Source organism: Camelus ferus, chromosome 4 (genome assembly GCF_009834535.1).
Source record: "Camelus ferus isolate YT-003-E chromosome 4, BCGSAC_Cfer_1.0, whole genome shotgun sequence".
Lineage (NCBI taxonomy): Eukaryota > Metazoa > Chordata > Mammalia > Artiodactyla > Camelidae > Camelus > Camelus ferus.
Genome location: NC_045699.1, coordinates 8,348,134 through 8,373,029, shown reverse-complemented (window position 1 = coordinate 8,373,029; position 24,896 = coordinate 8,348,134). Strand labels below are relative to the sequence as shown.

Here is a 24,896-nt window from a genome sequence, read left to right as displayed (position 1 = left end):
TGGAGAACCAGTAAGTGCCTTCAACTGGGAAAACAGGAACGGGAGGCATATAGCATATTAATTGCAGTTATGGACATCATCCCTAGAAAACCAAAATCCAAATTGTATCGGTTGCCCAGGAAAGGAGGACCAAGGACAGGGAGAAACATGGAAGGATACAGTTTTTTTCTATCTTAAGGCTCTTGGTGTGTTACCATGTGCCTGTATTGCTTTCCCTAATGTTTTTTAAACATTAGAAGTGATGGCTTCTCTCCTAACATTCAGAGGTTCTGTTTGTAAAGATACAACCTAACGTCAAGCCACATGGAGAAGCTGCTCTTTGTCTTGCTTGGACCTGCACAAATGGAAATTCCATTTGCCTCAAACTGAATAGGTTTCAGATTTTGGACTTTAATGCAGATATGTCTTAACATGAAGGTCCAGTACGTGACCAAGTCAGTGACATCCTGGCAATTTGGAAATGCCATAATTCATTACATTCGACAATGCCCTTCTTTCCAACCAACATTTCAAGCCCTTCTCAACTTACAAGGGAAAATTGAAAAGGCACACCTTCCAACCCCAAACCCTCTATTCAAAGAATTTACTTTTTCTTTCTAAATACCCTCAACCCTGTATTTTTAACACCTGTCCTGGTCGCTTTTACATCCTGCCTTTTACAACTGTTATCTGTGTACTCTGTGTCTCATCTCCCTATAAACCACTCTTCCTTTACGGGAAGGATTTGTGTTCTGTTGGGAGAGACTGCATGGTTTTGACACCAACCCCAGCTGTGTGGCTTTGGGCAGATTACTTAGCATCTCTAAGACTCACTTACTTTATTCCCAAAATGGAGACAGTGATGTCTCTTCCTAGGTCCAGCAGGATGTCTGAATAAGAGATTGTGTGTACAATCCTGGCATGATGCCTCATACACATCAGACATGCAGCTAATGACCACTGGCTTTCTCTTCCTTTAGTCAACCTTGAACCTCCCACAACATTGAACACAATTCTTTGCACTTAGATGCTTGAAAGGGGAAATGAGGAAGAAAAAAAAAATATGATGGATTGAAAGATGCTGAAAGTATTGCAAAATCCTTTAAGGGAAACAAACATTAGCCCTACCTTTGACAATATAAGTTCTCCAATAATCACACTGAAGAAGACATACCATAGTTTCTAAATATGCAAAGCGCATATTAATTGGACAGAAAACCATCCAGAGATGGAAACACTTGGGAGGCACCCCACAATCTTGTCCGTGGCCTTATGTCTTTTATTCACCACATATCATTGATTATGAGCTCTACTGAACATTGCCTTTCTGTGGAATTAGAGCAGAGTCTACAACCTTTGAGAACAGCCCAGGAACTGGCATGGAATTCCAGAGCTCAGAAGGTGTCCAGCCCACTGGCTTCCCACTGCTTTTAGGCTAAGCACTTATCCCTTTCTCTTGTGTTCCAGAGATTTCCTCATAAAGACCCCAGCCTGCTTTTCTGGAGTTGGCTCAAGGACTCCACGGAGCCTGGCCTCAGTGGCCTGCTTGCACAGCCCTTGGCTGGCCTCGCTCATCACCGCTTATCCCATTCCGATCACGTTGTTTTGTCTGCGTTTCTCTTACCCAGTCCCGCCCCCTCACCAGAGTGTGCGCACGGACAAGATACTCAATGCATTTATGCTCAGATAAACTGTTCACAATTAAGACCCAGGTTGGGAAGGCCCCCGAATGTACACTGGTGTGTTGTGTGCTTTGCAAAATATCCCCACCAAAGACAGAAGATTTCTTGCACAGTGGGAGCATTCATTTAGATGTACTTTGATAAAGACCAACTAACATGAAGAAGTTAATTAGGAAAACATTGTGGCTACAAGCTTAAAATTATTGAAGGAAGGAAGGTTTCTGTTTGGAGGGCACAGGCGTGGAGGATCCCAAATGATAGAACAGATACCAGCATAGAAACCTCTAATGGAGTTTTATGCACACAGCTTGGCGGTGGGGAGCAGGGTGTTAAAGGGGTGTTTTCCATCCTCGGGAGCAGGAAGAGCTTTAACGCTTAGGGACACAGGGTCAGAGAGGTAGACAGATGATCCTGTCTGGCCCACCTGCCAGAATCTTGTGCAATCACTCTGCATAATTATTCTTGAAAATACAAACATTGCCGGGGCTGACTGACAAGTATTGTTCCAGCAGGGAGGGCTGTCAGGGCAAATCAATCCAATTCCACCACATGCCAGGGTGTAGAACAGATATAATTTTGGCTGTTAGGGGCTGTCAAAGCGAAGGATGTGCTGTATGTGTATTTTGAAGTGTGGTGTTCCCTCCAGTCTCACAGCTTGAAAGATTCCTGGGGCTTTCCCCCTCCCTGGCTGTTTCCTGCAAGAACTTTTGGGAATTTAACTTCAGATCACTCAAGTCTTTCCTCTAGTGGGATGTTCAGGTGAGATTAAGCCCATCCCTGCCTCCCCCGCCCCCATAGCTGCTCTTCTCCCATTCAACATAGGGTATTAAAACTTGGTTTAGGAGGAAAGGGTCCTTTGCTGCCATTGGATGTTGTATGGGGCATCCGAGTAGGTACCTGGAGCCCTCCCAGCAGTGCAAAGTCGCCTTGCAAGAGTCTGTCTTGTGCATCACTGGACCCAATGCCAGGCTTAGCCCAAAGGTTCACACTGGGCCCCTTGGGGGTCACTCAAAGTCCGCTTCCTCCTTCAGTGGCCCAATGCTGTGATGAGCATCAGCATGGAGGCCCTTAGAAGGTGCTTCACTCAAAGCCTTTCCTCTCTGTTTCAGAACTTCCCTGCATCCCCCACCCCACTGGCTTCTCAGTGGCTTCCCTGGGGATCTCTCCCACCAGTTTGCTTTCCCTTCCATCCTTCTCTCCTTCCCTGCTTCCTTTCTTTCTCACGTATTTAATCCTTTACTTTTACTAATCTCCTTAACTTAAAAACATCTTCAAATCTCTCCCTCCTCCACCAGCCCCCACTGCTCATCCTCTTGAGCCACCATGCCATCCCTAGACCATCCTGTCTGTCCCTGCCCCATCCCCACTCCCATTTGCCCCTGACCTCCCACTCATACAGTTTCTACCCACTGCCTCCAATTCACTGCCCACTTACCCCTCTGCCCCCAGAAGTCTGGCCTCTGCTCTTTTAATGGCCATCCATGGCTCTTTCTCCTGTCTATTTTGGTCTGTTCTCGGGCTCCTAGTTCTCTGTCTTTCCCTGAAAACATCAGGATTAGTCCTCAGTGACATCCTCTGTTCCCTTTGGGGTCATCGGCTTGACCTCAGCCTTCCTAGGGGTCTGTCATCCATGTGCATTCAATGGCCAAGGGGCTGGAGAGGGAGGATGGGTAGGTACCTGGATAGGACCCACCTTCAACGCAGCACAGACCTCAACAAGAACGAGATCTAGAGTTCTACCTGGACCAGCCTCTCTGCCTCTGGTTTTACGGCTGCCAGAATAATCTAATTTGTCCTTGTCATTCTTCCTCCATGCTCAAAAGTCTTCATAGCGCTACGTAAGACTTACATAGAAAACAAAGGCACGAGCTCACTGATGGTGGAATGTGTGTGCTGGAGCAGACCTAACATGCTGTTTAGTCCAAACTCCTTCATTTAAACATGATGAAATGAGGGCAAAGGGCACTGAAGTCATTTGTCCAAGAGTCCATACATACTAGTGCCTGAACTTGTTTAAACTATTTAGTGAGGTGTTCAAGGCCCTCTAGGAGCCAACCTCACCCTCCTTTTACTGCATGTCACCGGCTCTTTCTCTTCAGGCCAGGACAAGATCAATCACAATTTCTTAAACAACACTCTGGCCGTCTTCTCCTCCTCAGCCTTGCTTTTTCTCTTCCCCCACCTTGTATGCCCTTGTGTGATCATATAAAGTACTCTTTCCCACCATTCTCATCTCTTGTTCAATTACTCATCTATTTTTGCATGTTCATGTTATTATTTATTCATAAAATAGTATTGATTGCCTAATATGTTCTAGGCCCAGCAGTGGGTGTGGGAAATTACATCTATTCTTTAACCCTGTCCCCAAAGCATTCTTGAGTCAGCCCACAGACATTGCTTTTTATGCCATTATGATGCTAAGCGCTGTGGACTCGTGCAATATTTAACTGAGGGTGGCTTTTGTGTCATATGTTTATTTCTTGTTGAGCTCTGCCATCAGAAATATTCTTGGATCTATAGATTTAATGAAATCCCTATCAAATTACCCAGGGCATATTTCACAGAACTAGAGCAAATCATAATAAAATTTATATGGAACCACAAAAGACCTAGAATTGCCAAAACATTACTGAAAAAAAAGAAAGAGGCTGGAGGAATAACTCTCCCAGACTTCAGACAATACTATAGAGCTACAGTTATCAAGACAGCATGGTATTGGTACAAAAACAGACATATGGACCGATGGAACAGAATAGAAAGCCCAGAAATGAACCCACAAACTTTTGGTCAACTAATCTTCGACAAAGGAGGCAAGAATATACAATGGAATAAAGACAGTCTCTTCAGCAAATGGTGTTGGGAAAACTGGACAGCAGCATGTAAATCAGTGAAGCTAGAACACTCCCTTACACCATACACAAAAATAAACTCAAAATGGATCAAAGACTTAAATATAAGATAAGATACAATAAACCTCCTAGAAGAAAACATAGGCAAAACATTATTTCACATACATCTCAAAAATGTTCTCCTAGGACAGTCTACCCCAAGCAATGGAAATAAAAGCAAGAATAAACAAATGGGACCTAATGAAACTTACAAGCTTCTGCACAGCAAAGGAAACCATAAGTAAAACAAAACGACAACCTACGGAATGGGAGAAAATTTTTGCATATGAAACTGACAAAAGCTTGATCTCCAGAATATATAAGCAGCTCATATGACTTAATAAGAAAAAAACAAACAACCCAATCCAAAAATGGGCAGAAGACCTAAACAAGCAATTCTCCAAGGAAGACATACAAATGATAAATAGGCACATGAAAAATTGCTCAATATCACTAATTATCAGAGAAATGCAAATCAAAACTGCAATGAGGTATCACCTCACACCAGTCAGAATGGCCATCATTCAAAAGTCCACAAATGACAAATGCTGGAGAGGCTGTGGAGAAAAGGGAACTCTCCTACACTGCTGGTGGGACTGCAGTTTGGTGCAGCCACTGTGGAAAACAGTATGGAGATTCCTCAAAAGACTAGGAATAGACTTACCGTATGACCCAGGAATCCCGCTCCTGGGCTTATATCCAGAAGAAACCCTACTTCAAAATGACACCTGCACCCCAATGTTCATAGCAGCACTATTTACAATAGCCAAGACATGGAAACAGCCTAAATGTCCATTGACAGATGACTGGATAAAGAAGAGGTGGTATATTTATACAGTGGAATACTATTCAGCCATAAAAACATAATGCCATTTACAGCAACATGGATGTTCCTGGAGAATGTCATTCTAAGTGAAGTAAGCCAGAAAGAGAAAGAAAAATACCATATGAGATCACTTATATGTGGAATCTTAAAAAAAAAAAGAACATAAATACAAAAAAGAAACAGACTCATAGGCATAGAATACAAACTTGTGGTTGCCAAGGGGTCGGAGGGTGGGAAGGGACAGACTTGGATTTCAAAATGTAGAATAGATAAACAAGATTATACTGTATAGCACAGGAAAGTGTGTACAAGATCTTGTGGTAGCTCACAGCAAAAAAAAAAATGTGACCATGAATATATGTATGCTCATGTATAACTGAAAAATTGTGCTCTACACTGGAATTTGACACAACATTGTAAGATGACTATAACTCAATAAAAAAATGTAAAAAAAAAAGATTCTTGGGAAATCACTATTTACTTGACAGATGTTGTTAAGGACGTTGATCTCCTACGTAAAATCCATTCGACATATTGCTTTCAAAACTAAATACCATGAAGAATTTTACTTACCGCAAGGAATTTCTGTGCTCTTACTTATGGGTAGTCAAAATTTTTATAAATTACTGTGTTTCCCTTCTGGCTTCTGCTGCCAGGAAGCTCAGAGTCAAATTCTGACTTCACTTGAGTAGCTACATGGGACCCTAGTGTCTGCACGTTTGCATGTCTGCTTAGCATTTTGTTTTAGCCTTCTTTTCTGTTTTCTCTGACTTAAGTTCTTGTTTAAGTTTTTGTTTTCCCTTGTATGATCATATAAAGTACCTGAAATTTTTTGTGAAGGAAGCAAAGCTGTACGTAAAAGTTATAATAGGGATAAGCATATGTGTTTTTTTGCCCTTTTAGGTTGTGAGTTCCTCGAAGACAGAGATTATTTTGTGCATTCTTTTTACTAGGCCCTAGAAAAATGCCTGGGCTAGAGTAGGTCCTTCATAAAGTTTTGCTGAACCTAAAAAGTAGACCCATGACTCCCTAGGTGGGCAAAGTCAAGCTTACTTTTCACTGTCTCTTACAAGAAAGCCGAAGAAAGGGATAGTGTTATAGTGGAAAAAAAATTCAAACTCAGTTACCAGTTGTACCAACTTGGATGCATTATTTAGTACATACGACCCTCTTCTTTTTACTTCAATGTGGAAATGGAGATAAGGATACCCCACTGGATTGCTATGAAGATTGATAACCCTTGTCAACCTCTTGGCACATTTTCTGGCCCATAATAGCAATCAGCACATGTTAGGCCCCCTCTCTTCCCTCCCTATTTCCTCATTTCATGGGAAATTGCACTTGGAAAAGGATAAGTGGATTGCTCTATGACCACAAGTTAGTCAATTAATTGTGGTGTCATCTGCAAAATAAATGTGACTATTGACCTCATTCAGAGGGATATGAAAATTAATTGATGGTAATGCACATTGGGATTTTTTTTTCCTGGAAAGTGCTTAAGAATGGCTCGGTATTATTACATGTTCTATTTCATCATTAATATTATTTATGAATATTTGGCTTTGTCTTGTCCCGGTGTGTTTTACATCTGTGGTCTGAATTGCATTTATTTTCAGTTTCATCCCGACTTATATCTTAATTAAAAATAGAGATGAAATTCTAAAACAGAGTTCCCGTCCTTCATACAGTTTTATTTTTACAAGGTGGATGATTTTATGTATTTTGATATGCTCCCTAGGAAGTAGACATTAAGGTTTTTAGTAAGTAATTTTTGTTAATTGCATTTGAAATCAAGCTCAAGCATTTTTCAAAGTATTTCACCTTGACATCCTGCTTTTTGCACTCATATTTTATGTTTATTGGCCATTTTCTAATGAAATTCTTCATTATGAGATACTTGATCTGTTTCAGATGAGAAACGTGAATGCTTCAAGTATTTCTAGTTGAAGAGATAATTAACTGAATGATATAGCTGTTTTCACTTTGAAGTCAGGGAATGCTCACCGCCTGCAGTCTTGAATAAAGGCTTGTGTTAGAGGCCAGGGGTCACTCTTGCGAGAGCCAGGGATTTGAGTCCTAGCACAGTCACCTTCTAGCTGTGTGGCCCTGGGGAAGTCACTTCACCTTTCTGAGACCCCACTGGCTGTCAAACATGAGGGAGCCAGCCTCGGTGATCCTGAACTTCTCTTCCCATCACAGCATCTGGTCCCTTGGGATGGAACCACTGAGGCAGGCCCTACATTTAGGTCTGTAGGGAGACAGAGAGATTGCTCCTAATACAGAACATTGTCTTCTGGGGTGTGTTACTTTTTATCATCCTGCTCAAAACTTTAAAATATCTTTTCTTTTTACTGTAGATCACTTAATACTTGGCATTTATCAGAGACTCAATAAATATTTCAAGTTAAGTTCCATGTGTTGAGCAGAATAGGTCCAGGGTCAAGCATTTCTCGGAGAACCCCATCACTGAGGAAATGGAAAGGGTATATTTCCTATTTCAACCTTAAGTGGGTAGGGTTATATTTATTTATTTGTTTTTTAGTTTTAGAGTTAGCAGTAATGAATGGAGACATGGATTAATACTATAGCCTGTCTGTATGTATAGAATATCTGCTTTTGGGAGATATTGATACCAGAAATTTGATTTAAACCAAGCATCTCTGTAAACTACTGAAGCTACTTTGTGACAAAATGCATTTTTCAGTGGCTGCAATGTGATACTAACACAAAACTGGAAATCTCAGTTCTGGTACTCATGAAGCAAATGGCCAAGGGCACCAAATTTCAACTCTGGAAAATTCCATTAATGATGAAGACATCAGACAGTTTTCAGCCCCTCGTCTCAATGACTATTGCTGCTCATCAATTTCTCCCTGATTCCGCAGAGTGATGTATCTGCACAATAATCTAATCGCACACTTTGTTTTGAGTGTATGAACATACACAGATCAGTCTGCAGGCCACAGGACTTTGGTGGTGTAGTTCCTGCACCACCCACACCTCTTCTTGATATTCTTTTTTGTTTGTTTGCTTTTTGGCAAGGTGAATTTCAAAGAGAAACCTTTCATGTAAAACTCTTTTTAAAAACATCAACTATTGTTTTGAGTTTTCCTCCAAATCTGGGAAGCCATTTATGGTAGAGTTTGGGCTTTAATTTTTTTTTTTATTAGTTATTCATGTTGGGTTTGAGGTTGTTTTACCCAAGTCTCCACAGAGTTAAAAGCAGAGAATTGACAGACTTCAGAGAAATGAAGCATGTAAAAATTTCAACATGCCTACCCAACAGCTTACTTTTCATGGAATATTTTCTAAATTTGAAATATAGTTGATTTACAATGTTGTGCTAGTTTCTGATGTGGAGCATAGTGATTCAGTTTTATATATATATATATATATATATATATATATATATATATATATATATATATATATATATATATACTCTTTTTCATATTTTTTTCCACTGTAGGTTATTACAAGCTATTAAATAGTTCCCTGTGCTATACAATAGGCCCTTGCTGGTTACATCATGGAATCTTTAGACTCACTTCACTCAGGATATTTTGTATAAAACGAATCCAAATGTTCACAGGTCCCTTTAAGGCAGTGTTGTTCAAAGTGTTCATCCACCATGAGATGGTCCAGAATATGAATCAGTGCATTACTTCCTTCATTAAGAATGTCTTGCTTCCGGAAAAAGTCAGCTTAGTGCCGTGCAAACAGCCAGACCAAACCTCCCAGTGCCTGGCCTCTTAGCTGAACTATCGAAAGACATAGGATAAATGGCAGGCCAGTGTTTGTACAGCTTGGGCAAGTGACTTCCCTCCTCTGTGCCTGGGGCTCTGAGATTGATGGCACCAACAGAGCGGAGAGGGGAGCTCAGTAGGTGAGAGGAGGGGCCAAGATGCCAGCAGTGAGAGGGCAGACGTGGTACAGGCTGATGGCTCCCTGAAATGGATGCTTTCTGAGGTCTGGGGCTCCAGCAGGAGATGGGGAGTAATGGTCAGAAAACGGCCCACAGGCCTTGAAGTACTTGGGGGTGAGGGGCGGGGATGGCGTTGGTTTGAGAGAGCTGCAGGGGCGAGGCATGGGTGTCCTCAGGCATAGCCAAAGTTTTATTTGCTTCAAGGAGGTAAACAGAAGTTTAAGGAGAGATCAGGGATACAAGGAGCTCGTGGATGACAGGGAGGGAGCCCAGAGGACCCGTGGAAGGGTTTGTGAGGGAGGTGGTGGGGCTCAGCCTGGGGCACTTACAAGCAATTTGAGGGTGAGAGGCTGCCCCAACAGAGTGCTGAGGACTTCCTGCGGTGATGGAGGGAAACAGGGAACGAGGCAGGTTGGGACTAGTCCTGATGTTGTCCTGGAAGAGAATGGGAAGAGATTCTGTCTCGAGGATGTGATAGCTTCAGAGCAGTCGGTCTCCTACTCCTGGCGTCTCGGGGGAACTGGGCTGCTTCGTTGCTTACAGACCCGGTAGGGCTGTTGCCAGTTAACTGAAATAACATTACTAAACAGTACTTGTTGTTTTTATTATCATTTGGTACATTTTTCAACAGATGTTTAGATAGTACCAGCTGTGTGCAAAGCACTGTGAGGCCTGTCAGGAGTGCAAATACAGACACAAAATTGCTACCTGTGCCCCTAAGCAACTTCCAGTCTTAGAAGAGAGAAATTCATTCTGTTTAGAGGAAGTACTTTGGCAAAAGGCCACCATTCATGTAATCTCTTATATCCCAAACTAACAGAGCAAATGAATGCAAAATAACCCATTTCTTAATGATGCATTTACCCCTTTTAAACTTAACATGGAAAAAATGGTCTCATCAATTTTAATTTTGAAGATGATGAAATGGTGGCTTTATCCATAGCTTTAGAAACTTATTTCCCACCAACATTTTTTTTACAGCTTGGGAAAGGAAGAAATGAAGGAAGGAAGGAAGGAAGGAAAGAAAGAAAGAAAGAAAAAGAAAGAAAGAAAGAAAGAAAGAAAGAAAGAAAGAAAGAAAGAAAGAAAGAAAGAAAGAAAGAAAGAAAGAAAGAAAGAAAGAAAAGAAACAGAGAGAGAGAGAAAGAAGGAAAGAAATGAGGGCGAGAGGAAAGGAGAAAGGAAAAGTGCAAATTTAATGAAAAAAAAAAAAAGGTTAAATACTTGCCTTAGTCTCGTTAGAGTGTAAAGTAAATCAAGTGGCAATTTCATTCTCAATGAACATGTGACAACCTAAGGAGTTAAATATTAGATTTAAATAGGGCAGCTAATTCTCTGCAAGAATTACATTTGTCTCTTTATATGGGCACTCTACCTAATGAACACATTTCTCTCCTCTTAAATTCAGGCATTGCTCCTGGAGCATGAGAAATTAATACACATTCTTATATTCATTAATAATGTTGCTCATAAAAGACCTTTTGATTTTTACCACCCTGAGTTCCCAGAGGCCCAAGAAAGCAGCCACAGCTCCAAACCACATGAATTATCAGGGGGAATATCCTATTAAAGCAAAACCTTAATCATCAGTGGCATTTTCTATCAAGTTATGTCTAAAAGGAAACTGTATAACATATCCATCAACACAGAATGGATAAATAAGTGGCGTTACAGTCCTTCCACAGAATATTATAAAGTAGGGAAAGCGAAAGAATTACTGATGCACAGAATGTAACTCAATCTCAGGGACATTGTTGAGTGATGGATGCACAATGCGGAAGAAGGCACGTGGTATGATCCCATTTACATAGACTCAAAACAGGCAAAGCCTAGTGGTCTCCCATTGGGGAGATGTCATTGGTAGCAAACCAAAAGGGAAATGATTAGCACAAAATTCAGGATGATGGTTTTCCCTGGGAGGTGAGCAGGAAGTGGATACAACTGAGAAAGAACAGTGTTGCTTCAAAGTACTAGTGATACTCTGTTTCTTAAATGGAATGTGGGTCCACGAGTATTCATTTTATTGTTATTATTAACACTGCACAGATATGCTTCACATTTCTTTTGAACTTTTGAGAATTTGAACTAGCCTTTGAGGAGTGAACTAAGCAGAGAGAAAGCTGGGGAGCTATTTTTACTTCTTCCTTTATTACTTACCTATTTCTGTTTCTCTTGTCACACTTAACACAACCTACAATTGAAAAGACATTTTGTGGTGTGGAAGAAAAATCAGAGTCTGGATTCAGACAAACCTGAGTTTGAATCCCAGGCCCTCCATTCCCACGCTGAGCATCACTGAAATTCCTGCTGACTCAGTTTCCCAGGGTCTAAAATGCAGGGAGGAATGCTTCACAGGAAACAGAGGGAGCATGATTGGCAACACATTCCGAGATCTAGAGGGAGTCACGACCTCTTTTTAATTCTGCCATTCATATCTGAGGAGTTCAGAAAAGCCTTTTGCTAAGGGATCCAGCATGTGATGTGCCGGGTAAAGGGGCACAAGCTCGCACTGCAGTCAGTCCTCTGCAGGGTCTCCCCTCGGGCTTCTCCACTGGCTGCGTCCTGAGACCCTGGACCACTCCTGCCTCCTTCCCCACGAAGGCGTACGAATGGGTGACGTGGACCAGCTCTGCTCTAGATGAAAGGGAGAAATGTTCTTCCTTCCCCAGATGCCCCTGTTCTTGTCCCTTCTTGGCTTGGGAGAGCCAAAATTAGAACATGATCTTAGAAAGGAGCAAAGGAAGCCAGCCTTTAGCACAGACAGTCTAGACACTAACCAAAAGGAGTCACTGAGATTCAATGATGAATCTCACAGTGAGGTGAGGACATGGCTTAAACAGCAACGCACAGATCTTGCCTTTTCCCTTTGGGTCCTCTGAGCATCTTCCCTCAGGGGACGGAGGGGCCTTCACAAAGACTTCGGGCTTCTTGGCAAGCTCTCTGCCTTCCCCACTAGACACATAACTGACAGATACCTGCAAAGCACCTGGCTAGAGAGAGATCGCCGTTAACATCCATTCCCTTCTCCACTCTCCTCTTTCCTAGTCTGCAAAGCTCATTAATGACAGCCAACAGCAAGGTGGTTGCTTTCGTTCTATCCAAAACGATAATTCAACTCAGGAGAGCAAGTCGAGGTGGCTGCCTTCCAGTCCTTCTGGGTGGGCCTTGAGGATGGACCTGAGCTTCTCCTTCAGTTCTCCATGAGCAGAGGCGAGAGAATCTGGGGCCTGCAAGCTCAGGATGCAGCCCACCGACTCCCTGCCCCCTGCCCTCCGCTCCGCACACTTCGATTCCAATTTCCATTCTGTGTTTGTTTTACAGTTGTTCAGCACATCAAGAGACATAACATTGTTCTGAAAAGGGAGCTAGGCGAAGGAGCCTTTGGAAAAGTTTTCCTAGCTGAATGCTATAACCTCTGTCCTGAGCAGGACAAGATCTTGGTGGCAGTGAAGGTAAGAGAATGCTCCAGAATGTCTCATTATTCATAGTCACGCTGATGCTTGGAACTGTTGCTTTATTTTATTTTATTTTATTTTATTTTATTTTATTTTATTTTATTTTATTTTATTGTAGTGGCCAGTTTGGGAGCAAATGATATCCGCTGTGGCAGATGTGTTCAAATTCCTTTAGTTAAATGGATGGTGGGAAGGATATTTGGGGCACATCCAACTGTCAGAGGTTCTTCTCAGGACAACCCACCAGTCTGCAGGCTGGGAATAACTCTGAGCTGCTCTTCCAAGTCCATGTTAACTAAATTCTGGATGGAGGTCACGGGGGTCAAACAGAAGCCAACCAGCCAAGCCTTGGAGACTCACCTGCCTCCTCAGATTGCCTGGTACTTGTCCAAGCTCAGCTGAAGCTTGTCTTGTGTTTGAGGTTCTGGAAGGGAGACTGTGGCCTTCACTCCTCCTCTCAGCCTCTGTTCTGCTGAGAACTTCTGTTATATCTTACTTTGTCCCTCGCAAGTGTCCCCCAGGCCCCAGGATTTTGTAAAGCACAGGCATGATTCCATCCCAGGTGGGTGGCATCTCTCGGGGAGTCCACCACCCCATGAGACAGAAGGTTTTACTCAAATAAAGAAGTCTGAAAGCCCTTCATCATAGCCATTTCCCCATAAACTCAAAAAGGAGACCTGGTCTTCAATAAGATAAACAATATTGAAAGGGCTGAAGTTTCCATGGAGCTCTCTAAAACACAAGAATTGACAAAAATAGCACAAAAGACTTCAGCAGATCTTTTACATACGCATCATCAAAATAAAAAAAAATACACTCACTAAAGTATTGGATAATATATGTAAAGCACTGAAAAGAGGCATATTTTTATAAAATGAATGAAGTGCCAAATGAATATGGACATGGCTAATGTAATAAAATGTAACTTCTTGGCATCACATAAAATGATTAGATTGTGTTTGCTTGTTTTGGCCAAACACAGAATATTTGTGAGAATGGCATTTATTTACTGGTTATAACCTGGACAACTTCTCATTTTTTAAAATGATATGTATTCCATTGCTGTTGTGCTGAGCATTAAAATACTTCAACATATATGTAACGAGTGACCCAGAGAGAAATAACATGATTCTTGAACTTACCCAACCTGCAGACTAAACACACTTTCTGTTAAAATTCATCCAAATGAAACCCTGTGCATTTGGTTCCGTTGTCGTCAAAAGTAATGGAGTCGGGTGGCCCAGATGCTCTTAGACTCTCAGCAAAAGCTCCTAAAAAGCTACACTTTGGGGTGAATAAAAGGTAGACCTTTCTAGGGACGATGGATGTCACGTCTATCAAATAAACATCATCCCACTAAGACGGGCAAAGGGAGGGGGAGAGTGAGACCGACACTGGAGGAGAGATGTGAGGTCAAGTGGGGTGAGTGGTGTGGAGTGACTCCTGCAGAGACACTGGAGATGTTTCATTCCTGCTGCCGCGATCGCTCCCTCTTTTCTTTCATTTACTCAAAAAGTTTGTTATTTTTTAAAGCACAAAATGTTCAGAACATTTGGCAGTGTTCCATCTGCAGTCTTTGCTTTTCTTCTGCTGTTATCTTTGGAAAAATGGGACCAAAAGGTGCCTCTATTTTTGTAGATTCCTAGACTGATAAAATGTGAGAGCTGGAAGGTGCTTCAGGAGCGTCTAATCCTAATCTAGCCATGTGTTACAGACAAGGAGACTGAAGACCATGGATTCACATTCCGGGCTGTGCTTCCACTGATGTTTGGAGACCATCCAGGGAGCTCAGTCAGGCCTTCAGACTCTGAATTCACTTCACAGGGTCACAAGGCGAAATCTTTGAATGTGAGAGAATCCTGGGAGCCGAGGGAATCCTAGAGGACAGTATAGGAATAGCCGAGGGAACTCAGCCTGATAGAAAGACTCAAAATTTCTCAGTGGGAATAGCCTTTCATCTTAGTATCATCCCTTATTCTGTGCCTGCTTCTCTGTACTTTTTGCGGTGCCTTTAAGGAGAGGAGGCTGCATAGCACACTCAGGGTACCCTCAACTCATACGTTACATTTCCTTCCAAACTCATGCTGAAACAGGGTTCAGGGCTTGGGCTAGTAATGATGAAGGATTTGCCAGCGTCAGCAGTGTGTAGCCAGTTGTCCTGCCCATGGCATGCTTACCCCCGGACATATTCCCATCACTGCTGTCCGTGAGGCTTCTTGCTGGTTTCATAGCCCTAACCCCACCTCTGACCCAGACCCGGACCTAGTACCCATAAACCTCTTGGCTTTGCCCAACAGTGTTTGCAAATTCATGACCTGCAATGAGCATTTGCTCTGTAATGATCACTGCGAAAACACAAAACAAAAATAAAACAAAACGAATTTGTCCCTTTATCTCATGTGGAGGGAACAAAACGCCTGACAGCTTAAAAATTCATTTCGACTTCAAGGTCGCACACTTAAGAAACCTCATCTCAATGACCTTGAGTGTGAATGGTGTGTTGAAACCAGAGGCTTTGGTAATGTTTGCTAGAATGATTTCAAGCTTCAGAGAGGAGGCTCCTTTTAATTTGCACGGATCCAGAGGCTACAGCTGCACAAGAAACAAACCAGATCTTTCATGGGCTCCAGGATGAATTGGGTCAGAAAATACACGGACCTTTCATAGCGCTGCCTCTCTCCAGCCTGACCTGCTCATTTTCAGGAGGGGAGGGCAGATTGAAAGTATATTCAGACCATCTAATGAGCCTGGGAGGAAAATGCCTATGGCTCAGTCCTGACCAAATGAAGGTTTTTTTGTTTTTTTTTTGTTTTTTTTTTAAAGGAATGAGATAAACCAAACAAATGCGGCTTCCAGGACCTGCCGAGCCTGTCACCTCTGAGGAGTGACTGCCAGGGCTGCTCTCTTCCACTGGAGGCACCAGGGATGTTTGACAATCTCCCTGCCCGTTGCCTAGCAACCCCTGCAGCATCGATTATGCATGCTAAGAAATAGCTATTGTCCTTTTGCCTCCTCTAGAAGGAGCTGGCTGGGTTGAAATCCAAGGCTTTGCATTCAGACTGACAGATGTCAGGTCCCTGTAAATTCTGGTGTCGCTTGCCCCAAATGATTCGAGAGCTTGAGGGATCCGCCGAAACCAGTTTGTGATGGAAGTGATCCTAAGGATGCGCAGGCCACTCAAGGGCACAGTGGGGCTGAGCAGGCCTCTCCCACCAGAGTATCTGCTTCCTTGGATCCGACCAGATTGCCCTTTCCTTGCTATTTTTGGATGACCTTTGTTTTTTAGTGAAATGGATTTGTCCCTTTCCACTGAATTACAACTGAAGAACCCATAGAGAGGATGAGAAACAGAAACCAGTCTTTGATCAAAATGAGTTACTTTGCCTTTAAATAATTCAATTGCCAAGGAAACCCTTCATCACAGTTTCCCTGCATTAGCTGTGGATGCATTAACCATTTTTGGCTCCATGCATCCCGCATTTCCATAGCTCCAGTTCCTACAACATTTCCTCGTACTGTGAGTGCGCTCTGATTCTGTTTTTTAAATATAGCCACAAGTGGGTTTCATAGGATTCACCATGGAGTCTCCTCCCCTCTCTACTAACTCAGGTGTATTTCCAGAAACATAAGAGATGCTGGACCCAAGAGGCCTTAGGAATCATGTCTAGATTCTCATGTTTTATTGATGACAAAACCAAGACCCAGGGAAGTCGAGTGACTTCCTCGAGGTGTAAGTTAAAGCGAGTCAGCAGTGCTGCACAGGAACGAGAAATGGGGACATGAGTTCAGCAGGCACTTTCTTTAACATCTTAAGGATTTTTGCTTTTCATGTTTCTGAACATTCGCTTGCCGATGGAGGAAATGGTAACAATTTTCTTCACCAAGGGCTTTGGAAGAGCTGACTAATAAAGGTCGTGGCCTGTTACTGTGAGCAAGCCCGACGGAGCGTCCAGCATACCACGGCCGTCCCCGCGCCGGGAGGGCCCCAGCCCAGCGTCTGGGCCACACGGCTCCCACTCACCCACCAGCTTCAGTCCAAGTTGCCCCTCTTCCAGGAGACCCCCGCTTGCCTGCTCCCCGTCTGGTCAGCCCTCCCACTTACAGGGTAGTGAGGCATCTGTATTTGTCCTTTGCGGCAGCCCTCAAGGCTGGTAATGATACATGTGTCCATGGGTGTATTTAGTCAGTGACGTGAGTGTCTGTCTTCTCCATTAAAGTGGCGTGTTCTTGAGGGGAGGAGTCATACCTTTTTACTAAATTTTTTTTACATATTTTCTAATATGTGGTAGCAATAAATGCTTATTGAATGAATTCGTAGGTTGATGGATGGATGGACTATTGAAATAGTAGCCTTTTAAAAAAGTAAAAATTTGGTGGTTGGCATTTCTAGGTAAGAAAATGATTTGATAAGCTACTGATAGTCATAGAGTTGTATATACATATACATATGTATATATATATGTATATGAAGTAATCTAATGAGAAATCATTTGGGGAATGAGGGAATCACTATGGAGCTATATAGAGATAAGATCAAAATCCTTTAGCTTAACTCATACGTTCTGCTGATGAGGAAACAGAGCAGGGGCCCAGGAAGGTCAATGACCCATCCAAAATCACATAATTTGAATGAGGTCACTTAATGTCCAACCTTGGACTAAAAGTCTGACCTCCCTGTCAGCCCCGTGCTCACTGGGCACCACATTTTCATGTACAGAATTTTACACATACCCTGATAAACCAAATTGAAGAAATTCAACATAATGTCATTTATCAAGTAATACAAAGGGATGTGTTAGTTGTGTTTATTTGTATATAATGGTGAGAGAAATTGTCGTATTTTCCTGAGTAGAAATGTAATTCAAGAGAATAGACGGAAATAAGGAAAGTGATTCCCGAGTGAGTGCACTGGCCTCAGAGGCATACAAGCAAAATATCATGATCTGCTTTGATAATCAGAGCAGTGCAATGTTCATTGGAAACCCAACTCAAGCTGGCTGAAGCAGAAAAGAGGATTGGTTTGCTCAAGCTACTGGGAAAACTTGCTGCTGGCGCTCTAGCTTTAGGTACTGCTAGACCCAGGACACCAACATTTCTCTCTCTCTCTCCTTTCTCATCTCTTGGCTCTGCTTTCTTCTATCCTGACTGCATTCTCAGGCAGGTTCTCCCCACACTGTGGTAAAGACTTGGCAGCCACGGCTCTGCGCTTAGATGTGGCCATCCTAGCAACCCAAAAGAAAAGGCTTCTTTCCCAACAATTATGCAAAAGTCGAACGGCCAACTCCTATTGGCTTGTCTTGAGTTGTGTCACCAGGTCCTCCAGCCAAGGGACCAGAGTATTCTGAATACCCAGGCCTGGGTCACATGCACATCCTTGCGAGTGGAAGATGAAGTCAGCCCTCCCCAATACACGTGGACTCAATGTAGGGAGGTGTTGGTTCCCTGTAAGAACATTAGAGATGCTACAGCCAAAGGAAGCAGGGAAGAACCTGGCAGGAAAAAAAATGAAGGATGCCCAGTTCAAACAGGACCACTCAGCCTCACTGTGACTCGGAGCAGGTGGCATCCAGAAGCTCACCGGGATCTGAGGTGGCCCTTGTGACGGCCCCTCCCTGTCTTCCCGCAGTGAGTACCAGGGCTCTCCTCGGCTGCCCGGCCGGTGCAGCAGCTGCCTCTCCCCCTGCTGCCCCCTCGCCCTGGGCTGCTGCTCCCCGCCAGCGGCTGCCCCCACGGTCTCTGTTACTCCACTTCAGATCCCTTAAGAAGGAAAGATCACGTGTCCAGTTATTCCGCTCAGTGTTCATGGCAGGCGCCTCCCCGCCATTCAAGCCTTCAAGGTGATCACGTAGCACAGATAAGGCCGCTTATGGGAATGAAGCAACTAGAGTCCCGGAATATGTGTCAGGGCAGCAGAAGGGCTCAAAAGGAAGGCTTATCCTCCGATTCAGGAACAGGGGAACAATTCTTAGATGAGAAAGAGCATCAGGAGTTCATTGATTCCTGTGCTCCATCAGGCAAGTTTATTCCGAAGACAGGTAGCTTTCTTTCTTCCCTTCCTTCCTCTTTCCTTCTTTCCTTCCTCTTCCCTTGCTCCCTTCCTCCCTTCCTTCCTTTTTTATTTTTTAATGGCAGTCATCATGTCAGTCCTCCCATCTTGATTATTTGTGAAGTCCCTCTCCTATTCCTCTCTCTTCCTGTGCTCCCGACTCCTCTGTTTACACTGGCCTGCAAAATCCCCATTCCTACAAAACAGCAGTTGATGATGACAAGATTAGTGTGTTTAAGAGAACATTTGTCAGGGCTGCCTTAAAAAAAATGGTTTGTATACCTTAGCAGAACAGAATGTTGCAGGAAGTACTGTCAATTCCATCTTTACAAGTCTCTGGGAACAGAAACTGTAGGACCTTTAATAGTGGCTTGTTAAAAGGCTTGATCGTCCTTACGGTCCGGGTATTGCTTAATAGGTTTCTGTTGTTCTTTAGTGTAAGTGCATTCTTTCCTGATGTGTGTGTGTGTGCCTGTGTGTGTGTGTGTGCGCGCACGCGTGCACATTCACACATGCTGGAGGATGGGTGGTAACAGTTTTCCTTGTAAGAATCCCCCTTGTCCCTGAGTCACGTAGTCCCCGGTTATTAAGTTGCTCCATCAGGGTCCCTTTCCTGGTAACTTCAACTTTTAACCTTTGACAGGAGATCTGTTTTTTGTCTTGTTAACCCTTTTTTTCCCCTGGCTTTTCTCCAATGTAGCCACATCTTTTCAGAAATGCTGAAACCAAACAGTACCTTTCACTCTAAAGAGGACTCATCTGATACCATACGTAGCTGGAGGGTTCATTTCCCACCTCTGCATCCGCGGGACGTGTGCGTGGTGGTAGATGTGCGGCTCTTTATTGACTTTAACACGATAGCCCAACTTGCAAACGTGCCATGGTCTACCACGGTCCACCAGCTTCTTCCTATCTGGTGGCACTGTCTCAGACAAGTGTATGCTGGCATATTTAAAGCTTGTTGGTATACCGCTGTTGTCCATATCGGAGGCCAACTTCTGATTCACTCTTTTGAGTCAATATTTCTCTAGTATGACAGTGACTGTGAATTAGCTTCCTGTCTTTCAAAGACAGCATTTGTAATATGCACACACAAACCATCAATTTTATCCTAGTACTGCAAGCATTGTAAAGTGTGTGAGTTAGAAATTAACTTCGTGTTCCCATTGGGTGGTTGATTTGTGAGATTTTGAACCATGAGAGCATGGCTGTGAAAATAGATACAGCAGCCGTCAGCACCCTAGCTGGGAATCTTGTGTTTGAGGCTGTCACTTGGCCTACAATTAAAGTCCTTGCAAAGGCCAGTTACATATGATTGAGTCAAATGACACAGAGTGTTAGTTTTTGGTACAGTGCACACTCTGAGTGTGGCAGTGATCATTGCTATTTCCATACAGTCATTTAATTAGCTTCTATATTGGCAGGAATGTTGGGGAGCCACCTATTAACACTCTTCTTAGTTTCTAATTCTAAGATTTTATTTCTATCAAGCTCTTCCTGTCTCTGAATGTATCACAGTACACTCCTCCAAAGTTCACTTTTGTAAGAGTTTGATGGAAGCTTCCTCTACCTTTCTTTAGAGAAGACCTTAGAAGTTAGAAGACTCACATGGTATTATGACTAAGCCTCACTCTAAATATTTGAATGATCAGATCATTGCCTGTAAGGACCTTTTAAAAAGAGTGTCTGCCTTAATTTTATTTCAGTTTAGTGTGGTTTTCCAGCATTCCCGAGAAGCAAGCTGACCCATTCATAGCCTACTAAGCTGGTTTTTATAGACCAGGTCTGTCCAGTAGAAGTACAATGTGGACCACAAAAGCAAGCTGCACTTGTGTTAAAATGTCCTGGCACGCATGTTTAAAACATCAGAAGAAACAGATGAAACTCATCTAATGAATATATTTTATTTGACTCAACATATCTAAAATATTATCATTTCAACATATTATTAATATAAAAATTAATGAGATATTTTATGCACACCAAGTTTTCAAAATCTGAAATCTGTATTTTATACCCCCAGCACATCTCAGTTTGAACTTGCCATATTTCCAGTTCTCACTAGCCACATGTTGGCTGCCATACTGGACGGTGAAGGTCTAGAAGATATCAGAAGAGTGAACAGTCTCCATTAGCATCAGATCTTGACCCAGAAGCACTTAGGCATGTTGGCCAACATTCTCCTGCATCTTTGTTGCCTTGTATGAGTGTTTACTCACTGCCTTCTATGCTTTAAGCACAATGTTGTGCATTGGGCATCAGGAGGTTTTCCCATAATAATCTCCTCTTTTTTTCATCTTTCACCTTAACTCTGTATCTATGCTCTCTACAAAGTGTAAGAGAAGAATATGAGATCAGTATGTTCAAAAGGACCCAATCTTCATTTTATCTTGTGTCCGCTAAACCATGTAGACTTTGACATGCACAGTCATTTGTCAGGTCCTCCAACATCCAATCACACCAGTGATTTCAAATGAGCTTTCTTACCTTGCCCACTAGCTTCCCTTTAGCCTTAATGTTTTGCTGAAGCATTTCAAATGAATATTAATTTTCAAACTAATACAACTACTAACAGAGATAAAGGGGGATATCGATGGGAATACAATCATAGTTGGAGATTTTAACACCGTATAAACATCACTAGACAGAGCTTTCAGACAGAAAATAAATAAGGCAACAGAGAAATTAAATAATACAATAGAAAAATTAGATTTGGTGGATATTTTCAGAGCATTACACACCCCCAAAATAGGATATACATTCTTTTCAAGTGCACGTGGAACATTTTCTAGGATTGATCATGTACTTGGGCACAAAAGAAACCTTAACAATTTTAAGAAGATAGAAATTATCTCAAGCATCTTTACTGACCACAATGCCATGAAACTAGAAATCAACTACAGAGAAACAAAGAAGAAAAAAAGGAAAGCGTGGTGATTAAACAACATGCTATTAAAAAACCAGTGAGTCAATGATGAAATCAAAGTTGAAATTAAAAAATACCTTGAGACGAATGAAAATGAAAACACAACCACTCAAAATTTATGGGACACAGCAAAGGCAGTGCTAAGAGGGAAGTTTATAGCGATACAGGCCTTCCTCAAAAAAAGAAGAACAATCTCAAATAAACAACCCACCAGCTAAAAGAACTAGAAAAAGAAGAGCAATAAACCCCAAAAGGCAGCAGAAGGAAGGAAATAATAAAGATCAGGGAGGAAATAAACAAAATAGAGATTTAAAAAACCATAGAAAAAAATCAATCAAACCAAAAGCTGGTTTTTTGAAAAAGTAAATAAAATCGACAAACCTCTGGCCAAACTCACAAAGAAGAAAAAAGAGCACAAATTAGCAAAATAAGAAAGGAAAATGGAGAGATTACAGCAAATAACATAGAAATACAGAATATCATATGAGAATATTATGAAAAACTATATGGAACAAAAATGGATAACCTAGAGGAGATGGACAAATTTCTGGAAACATACAGTCAGTCCACCAAGACTAATTTTCCTTTGGTCTTTATTTTCTTCCGTTTTACCTTCACTAGCTTCTCAGTTCAAGGCTTTCGTTTATTTCATGCTCATCCACTCTTCCAACCCTGAATCAGTGTGTCCTCCAGGCTGTACCTCTGGATAAGACCTCTCTCTTGAGAATGCCTTCAGAAAGGATGGCAGCTTTGGCGTGTCAGGAAATTCACCAGGAATAAGAAGAAGTGAAGCTACAAAGCAGACACTAGGAGTAAGAAAATAGCAGTGCTCAAGGATGGGACAAATATGCCTGTCAGAATGAAGCTTAAGTGGAGGGAATTGTCAGAGAGGGAAGCTGCCACCTCGGGTCCATTGCCAGGGGACTCGGGGAACTGGCCAAGCCTCCCTTAATTGAGTAAAATGACAATCAGCCGTGGTGTGAAAACAGAGATGGATTTTATAAATAGGGTGGAGACGAGGATTTTTCCAGCTTCTGATGGCTGTCTGGCTGTGGTTCCACCCGTAGAAAAATTCCTTCCTTCGAGTGCCAAATTCAGAAGATGATTCTGCCCAACTCGTTACCGCCATATTTTCTGAATCTCTTAAAATAGAATTGAATCGTAATTGAGAAAAAGAATTCAATATGTAAAAGTGCATGGGCACACAGGATGAGGCCAAGCTTGTGGAATGCATTTGTCCCGTGAATAGTGAAATCTCCTCTCTTACATTCAAAAATGTTACCGAAGCATAGCTTTCCGCATGGCACTGAGTGGAGTCTCTTCCGATAGGATTTTGCTTTGAGGAAATGGAAATATGAGATGCTTGTTAATTCTGTCAGTTTGATGGCCCCCCCACCCCACCGCAAAGAAAATCCTATCTTCTTTCCCACTCTACCCTTCTATCCGGCTGTCTGACATCCCCACCCCTGTCTCTAACACACACACACACACACACAAACAATCTAGCATTCTTGAACCAACAGTATGTAGCTGAAACTTGAGAAGGAAGTTCACATGCAGAATTTGTTCCTGCTTTGTGATAATGACCTAAAAGGTTGCTGTCTCTAATTCACTGTTCAAGACTGACTAAAGCCTTAGAAATAAGCTATGTCAGTGACTCAGAGCAGCCTCTGAGTGAAAAGACTGAATCTCTGAGAAAGCTCTGAAGGCTTCCAGGGATTTCCAGAGGGAGGCAGTGGGAGCCTCAGAGGCACTGCTGCTTTCACACCTTGGACTGGCCCCATGCCTTATCCATGCATCTTTTGGCCATCTTGAATCCCAGTTGGAGCAAACTGAATGCAGACCTGATTGTAGTTTCAAATTCAAATTGCCCAAATATCAGTCTCTAGCAGGGAACCTGTGAGGCATTTCAACCTAGACTATCTCACCCAGTCCTCCCAGTGACCCTGTGAAGTAGATGATATTTACCCTCACCCTACAGAAGGGAAAACCAGAGTTCAGGGTAGTCTAGAGCGGAGCCAGGGTTCAAATCCAGATCTTTTGATGTCAAGTTAGAACTCTCTCCATTTGAGTACCACCCGTGTGAGGCTCTGCCTTTCGACTGGAAGGAGAACACAGACTTCGGGGGCCAGTTCTCTAGCATAGAGTGCTTTGGAACATGCCCCCCCTCAATGCACCTCCCCATCTGTTATCTCTTCCTGGCCCTTCCTTCATTCCTGTTCCTTACTTGGGTCCATGCTCTGTCTTTCCAGATGAACGTTCACTTTTCACTCCTTTCCAGTGCTCTTTTATGTCTAGTTTGCACAGACCTCGTGGGTCAGGGGTTCTTTTCATTGCAAGACACTGGGAGAGACAGCCAGTGATAAACAGGTGAACACAGCACCCTTCTGTTGTCAAAGGATGTAGTGGAGACAGACACGTACTCAAAATCAGAATGAAAGTCCAAGTGTGAGAAATGCTCCAATGTGTGTGTTTTGCTCTGTGAGCCCCAAAGAAGGACCCAGCCAATGACAGCTTCCATCCCTCCACGTCCATGCCAAATAAAATAGTGGGTGGATTAACGAAACAGCTAAAACATGCCTCTGGATGAAACCAACCTAAACGAATTGCCGAGATAAGCACTTCACTCCTCCCAGTGCATCAAGGGTGAGAGGAGTTTCATTTGGATGGATACTAGCCCAGCTTCCCGAACTCCCGGGGAGCAGAGCCCTAGACCCCAGTTTTCACTCTTCATCTTGTTATTAAATGAAGCAATGTGTGGTTTCCATGGCGGCAGCCCTGTCAAAGCTTTAGGGTCTCTCTGAGCACTTGCTGGCCCAAATCTGCTCCCTTTTCAAAGGTGGTGGTGCTTTTAGGGACTCTTTGCAGAAAATCACATTCTAGAGTGAGAATGGTGAGCCCTATCACCAGACCTCATTTTTGGAATGGCATCTCCCGAATCTCCAGAATTTGGTGTAAGAAGCAACTGCCTCTGAAGTGTACCGTGAATCCCGGTCTCTTAGGTCTGGTCGTGTTGGGGAGAAAAGTTCAAATCCTGCTAAGGGCAGTTCATGACAATGCTATACTCTGTAAAGGTCACAGCAGAAAAGACTTTGTGATCTTGCTGCTATTAATGTTTCCTGGCTCTGATGCGAGGGAGGCCCTGTGTATTCATTGGGGCCCTCCTGTG

General features: G+C 42.8%; 1 protein-coding gene across 4 annotated transcripts in view; it reads left to right on the top strand.

Annotated features, from left to right (window-relative positions):
* The window catches only part of NTRK2 (neurotrophic receptor tyrosine kinase 2), a 327,573-nt gene that overhangs the window by 231,528 nt on the left and 71,149 nt on the right, over positions 1-24,896 (top strand). For all 4 annotated transcript variants that reach the window (XM_032477492.1, XM_032477491.1, XM_032477493.1 and 1 more), the window contains one exon: positions 12,622-12,752. In XM_032477492.1, the coding sequence (XP_032333383.1) occupies positions 12,622-12,752 (131 nt within the window). The remainder of the gene's footprint in view (positions 1-12,621; positions 12,753-24,896) is intronic.